Source organism: Macrobrachium nipponense, chromosome 13 (assembly GCF_015104395.2).
Source record: "Macrobrachium nipponense isolate FS-2020 chromosome 13, ASM1510439v2, whole genome shotgun sequence".
Taxonomy (NCBI): domain Eukaryota; kingdom Metazoa; phylum Arthropoda; class Malacostraca; order Decapoda; family Palaemonidae; genus Macrobrachium; species Macrobrachium nipponense.
The window spans coordinates 57563329-57569408 of record NC_087206.1 but is presented as its reverse complement, the minus strand read 5'-3'; the positions used below and the strand labels follow the sequence as shown (position 1 = coordinate 57569408).

Sequence of the window (6080 nt, the reverse complement as noted above, 5' to 3'; positions counted from 1 at the left end):
GTATCTCACAAATGAGCCAACAGTTGGTGGGAATAGTTTCCTGCTCGCCGAAGATTGCTTTTGAGGAAGCATAGTAGCCACCTCAGGGAAACTGTCCACTATTCAGCCAGAAATGTTTTCCTAGGGAGGTATATGGTAATAGGAACAGTTCTCTCTAAGAACACTTCTGGCCAAACAGGCAACTGTTTGCCTAAAACTGCTTTTGAAGAAGCAAGGTAGCCACCTCATGGGCAAACGGTCAAGCATTCAGCCAAGAGTATTTCCCCAGGAAATTAACTGTTGGGGGAAACAGTTACCTTCCTGGGGAAACACTTTTGGACAAACAGTTGCATGTTAGCCCAGGATTGCTTCAATAGAAGCAGAGTAGCCACCATATGGGCTAAAGGTCAACTATTCAGCCAGGAGTATTTCCCCAGGAAGGTGACTGTTGGGGGAAACAGTACCCTCCGAAGAAAACACTTTTGGACAAAACAGTTGCATTTTAGCCCAAGATTGCTTCTCAAGAAAAGCAGGGTTAGCCACCACATGGGCCAAAAGGTCAAAACCTATTCAGCCAGGAGTAAGTAAATTTCCCCAGGGAAGGTGACTGTTTTTGGGGAAACAGTTACCCTCCTGAAGAAACACTTTTGGACAAACAGTTGCATCTTAGCCCAAGATTGCTTCTCAAGAAGCAGGGTAGCCACCACACAAGCAAAAGGTCGACTATTCAGCCAGGAATGTTTTCTCTTCCATAGTTTCTAGTTCCCTTGCCTCATCTTGCTCAATATCCAGTTCCCTTGTGATGTCTAAAATTTCGTCACGGATGAATTGGAATCCTTTTCGTTTGATCTCAATGTTTTCCATAAGACTAATGTTCAGTTCCCTCTGGAATTCTAGATGCTCCTCTTGCGTCTGTATGATGCTCTGATTCCTGTCAGCATTTTCGAGGTCTTTTTGTAAGCTTCATTTGAACTTTTCCTTAATAAGACTTAGTTTAATTTTCCTAATTTTGGCAGATGTTTCAACTTGCATTTAGAAGAATAACCTTTTCCTTTTTTTTCTAAATTTTCTAGATGCCTCTCTTTGCCTCGGTTTTATGATGCTTTGAATTCCTTTAATCAAGCATTTTCGAGGTCTTTTTTGTAGCTCCTGAACTTCCTTTATAAGACTAGTATATTTTCTAATTGCAGATGTTTCAACTGCATTTAAGAAGACTAACTTTTCTTTTTCTAAACTTTCTAGATGCTCCTCTTGCCTCTGTATGATGCTTTTGAATCCTATCAGCATTTTCGAGGTCTTTTTTGTTGCTCATGAACTTTCTTTAAAGACTAGTATTTTCTAATTGCAGATGTTCAACTGCATTTAGAAGACTAACCTTTTCTTCTTCTAAATTTTCTAGATTCTCCTCTTGCCTCTGTATGATGCTTTGAATCCTATCAGCATTTTCGAGGTCTTTTTGTTGCTCATGAACTTTCTTTATAAGACTAGTATTTTCTAATTGCAGATGTTCAACTGCATTTAGAAGACTAACCTTTTCTTTTTCTAAATTTTCTAGATGCTCCTCTTGCCTCTGTATGATGCTTTGAATCCTATCAGCATTTTCGAGGTCTTTTTGTTGCTCATGAACTTTCTTTATAAGACTAGTATTTTCTAATTGCAGATGTTCAACTGCATTTAGAAGACTAACCTTTTCTTTTTCTAAATTTTCTAGATGCTCCTCTTGCCTCTGTATGATGCTTTGAATCCTATCAGCATTTTCGAGGTCTTTTTGTTGCTCATGAACCTTTCTTATAAGACTAGTATTTTCTAATTGCAGATGTTCAACTGCATTTAGAAGACTAACCTTTTCTTCTTCTAAATTTTCTAGATGCTCCTCTTGCCTCTGTATGATGCTTTGAATCCTATCAGCATTTTCGAGGTCTTTTTGTTGCTCATGAACTTTCTTTATAAGACTAGTATTTTCTAATTGCAGATGTTCAACTGCATTTAGAAGACTAACCTTTTCTTCTTCTAAATTTTCTAGATGCTCCTCTTGCCTCTGTATGATGCTTTGAATCCTATCAGCATTTTCGAGGTCTTTTTGTTGTTCATGAACTTTCTTTATAAGACTAGTATTTTCTAATTGTAGATGTTCAACTGCATTAGAAAGACTAACCTTTTTCTTTTCTTCTAAATTTTCTAGATGCTCCTCTTGCCTCTGTATGATGCTTTGAATCCTATCAGCATTTTCGAGGTCTTTTTGTTGTTCATGAACTTTCTTTATAAGACTAGTATTTTCTAATTGCAGATGTTCAACTGCATTTAGAAGACTAACCTTTTCTTCTTCTAAATCTTCTAGATGCTCCTCTTGCCTCTGTATGATGCTTTGAATCCTATCAGCATTTTCGAGGTCTTTTTGTTGCTCATGAACTTCTTTATAAGACTGTAATTTCTAATTGCAGATGTTCAAAACTGCATTTAGAAGACTAACCTTTTCTTCTTCTAATTTTCTAGATTCTCCTCTTGCCTCTTGTATGATGCTTTGAATCCTATCAGCATTTTCGAGGTCTTTTTGTTGCTCATGAACTTTCTTTATGAGACTAGTATTTTCTAATTGCAGATGTTCAACTGCATTTAGAAGACTAACCTTTTCTTTTTCTAAATTTTCTAGATGCTCCTCTTGCCTCTGTATGATGCTTTGAATCCTATCAGCATTTTCGAGGTCTTTTTGTTGCTCATGAACTTTCTTTATAAGACTAGTATTTTCTAAATTGCAGATGTTCAACTTGCATTTTAGAAGACTAACCTTTTCTTTTTCTAAATTTTCTAGATGCTCCTCTTGCCTCTGTATGATGCTTTGAATCCTATCAGCATTTTCGAGGTCTTTTTGTTGCTCATGAACTTTCTTTATAAGACTAGTATTTTCTAATTGCAGATGTTCAACTGCATTTAGAAGACTAACCTTTTCTTCTTCTAAATTTTCTAGATGCTCCTCTTGCCTCTGTATGATGCTTTGAATCCTATCAGCATTTTCGAGGTCTTTTTGTTGCTCATGAACTTTCTTTATAAGACTAGTATTTTCTAATTGCAGATGTTCAACTGCATTTAGAAGACTAACCTTTTCTTTTTTCAGAATGACCAGCTGCTCATGTTGTCTATCAATAGTTTCCTTCAAAGCCATTGCAGCCCTTTCTTGTTTCAGACATTCGTAGCGTTGCCCCATATCGAATCGAACCGTCATCTTTTCCATAATGTTCTTTTCCCAGTCATTAAGTGTATCATTGAAATTGACATTTATTTTTCTTTCGAGTTCTTCCAGGAATCCATCTCCATGTTCCCGCTCAGATCCAGTGTGTTTCACTGTTTTCATTGAGTAGTTCTGAGCCTCCCTGTTCTTGTCTACCTCCTCTTCTTTCCCTAATAGACAATCTTTGGCATTTGAGTCAAATGTTTTCTTTTCCTTATTGAAGGCGGCCCTTTCCTTTTGTAATTTCTCTCTCTCGTGATGCAACTCCTTTTTAGCATTTTCTACGGCCTGCCATTCCCTCGAAAGTGCGGCCTTCTCTTCATCTACGGCCTGTTTTCTTTCCATTTCAAATCCTTCTCTTTCCATTTCAAATGCTTTTTTCGTAATAAGAAAGACTTCTTCAGCCTTCATCAGTTCATGCATCCTGTCTCCAAGACGAATTTTTTCAACACTAAGTTCACGCAACATTTCTTTGAACTTGCTTTCTTGCCTCTTTAGATCTTCACTTTCTTTGTAGAAGTTTTCTCTCTCTTTGTCCAGAGCGTGCTTCTCCATTTCAAGGGCCTCTTTTTCTCTTCGAAGAGACTCCAATTTTTCACTCATTCCGTCCACATACTCATGAGGAACATCTCTGTGCATTTCAGTGGTCTCCTCCGAGTCTAGTCTTTCTGAAGATGCTACTGCTTCCGTCATAAATTCGTAATATGTTTCAGAGATCTCTGCAATTTCCTTTGGTAAATCGTTTATTTCTAAAGAAGATTCTTTTACCTCCTGTAAGTCGTGAGTTCCAGAAAGAGCCTCAGGTTCATTTTCAGATGTCTCTCCTTCAATAGATTCCAATATCTGTACCTTTGGCTCATGGGACATTTCCCGGCAGAGTACCAGTCGACACCAACAGTTTTTAGTCTCTTTGTACGCTTCCTTCATCTCAGCCTTCTTCGTCGCCTGGTTGAGCTTCTGCACATGGAAATTCAAGTGCTCCTTCAGGCCAGCCTGCTCCGGATCGGAGCCAGCTTCCAATATTTGTATCATCAAAACCTCCTGCAACTTCCTGGTTTTCTTTTCCAGCATCCATTTTCCAATTTTCCCACACACTCGTACCGAGTAATGTGTAGCTTTATACTCCCCAATTCTCGTTGGAGTTGGGGCCACAAAAGAATAGATATAACGACCAAGTCGTCCAAACAATGAAATAACAATATCAAATGTACTATTTGTATTCATTTTTATGATTATGGCTTTTCAGTACCTTTTCCTATGGTTACTTCTTAAAACTGACACTAGATTTGGAGAGAAGTCAACTGTCTTCAAGTTCTGCAAGAGGCTTCAGAGAAAGCCCAACTATCCAGGCTCCGGAGAAGGCTTCAAAGAGGACCACCCGGACTCAAGCTCACCAGGGGCTCCAAGTAGATTTCCATTCCTCTTGTTTTCTCTGCTGGGTTGTCTCCGGCTCCGTTAAGTCACGTGAGAGTTTGTTTCTCCAAGCGACAAGGAATCCCACTATGAGAACTCATGAAGACGATCCACTTCGAGGGTTCAGTGAATCACGGGGAGAGAAATGATATACAAAGCGGAAAGCTCATCACTCTTAATTGATACTTTTGCCTAATAATTTCCTTTTTTCGCCGATCTTTTCTCTTTTTCATTAGTAAAATTCCTCCTCAAATCGAAATATACAGAAAATTCACTAAAAACGAAAATCATCTTCCTTTTAAAGTCGAAGATCCGTGGAAAGCACCGAGTGGACTTGTACTAAATTTTGAGGAATCTTCAGGAGAAATTCAACATCTTATTTGTTATTTTTTTGTGATTCTTAATAGCTGTTGATTTTTCATACAGCCAAAACATGTTACAAAGTGTCTTTTTTCCTAATTTACTTTGAAAATGTCTCCTTAGCTTTATTAAAAGAATTTTTTCTTTAAAGTCTGGCATTTACTATATATATAAATGTATATTATTAATATATATATATATCATAGTAAGATATATTATATATATATAATATATATATATGTGTGTGTGTGTGTGTGTGTGTGTATGGATATATATATATATATAATATATATCTATATATATATATATATATATATATATATATATATATTTTACATATTTATATATTCATATATTTATATCTATATATATATATATATCTATATATATATTATATATATATATATATCGGTATTATAAGATAGTATTATGAGTATTATATTAGTATGATAGTATAGTAATCGTAGTCTAGAGTCATATATAGTATTAGTATATATTTATTAAGTATTATATATGTAGATTATATATATAGGTTATTATGTAGTGTATACGTATATTTATATATATATTATATTAATATATATATATATATATACTATACAATATATATATATATATATAATATAGTATATATATATATATATTATACGTATATATATATATATATATATATAATATATATATACGACATACATATATATATCATATATAGATATATATATATATACATATATATACAAAGTACTACATATATATATATATATTTTTTTTTAGAAATCACAGTAGATACACGTGACCTCATTCAAATAAGCGAATACCACAGGAAATCCAAGCGCTTTCGTCTTTACCAAAGGGTCCCATACTCGGAACGATTGTAAGAACGATTCTCTGAACGATTGTCTGTATGGTTCGCAGAAACATTGTGTATGGGGTTGTCTGAATGCACAAGTGGGCGGAGTTTCGTTGTCTGAACGATCTCAGCGGAATCTGTCATGACCAGGTTGCTGGCTTGCGACTTAAGGCTGTCATACAGAGGTCGCTCAGTGTATGTGTGCCCATGTAATACTATCGCGCGCCTCTCTTTTAGAGATAATGCCATGTC

The 6080-nt window shown here is 35.8% G+C and overlaps 1 protein-coding gene across 1 annotated transcript; it reads right to left on the bottom strand.

Annotated features, from left to right (window-relative positions):
• Nucleotides 1-1300: 1300 nt before the first annotated feature.
• LOC135225330 (paramyosin-like) lies at nucleotides 1301-4429 on the bottom strand. The gene is made up of 2 exons (XM_064264663.1): nucleotides 2450-4429; nucleotides 1301-2410 (listed from the first exon to the last, which is right to left on the bottom strand). Exons 1-2 carry the CDS (start codon nucleotides 4427-4429, stop codon nucleotides 1301-1303), a joined length of 3090 nt encoding a protein of 1029 aa, XP_064120733.1.
• Between the last annotated feature and the right edge of the window lie 1651 nt (nucleotides 4430-6080).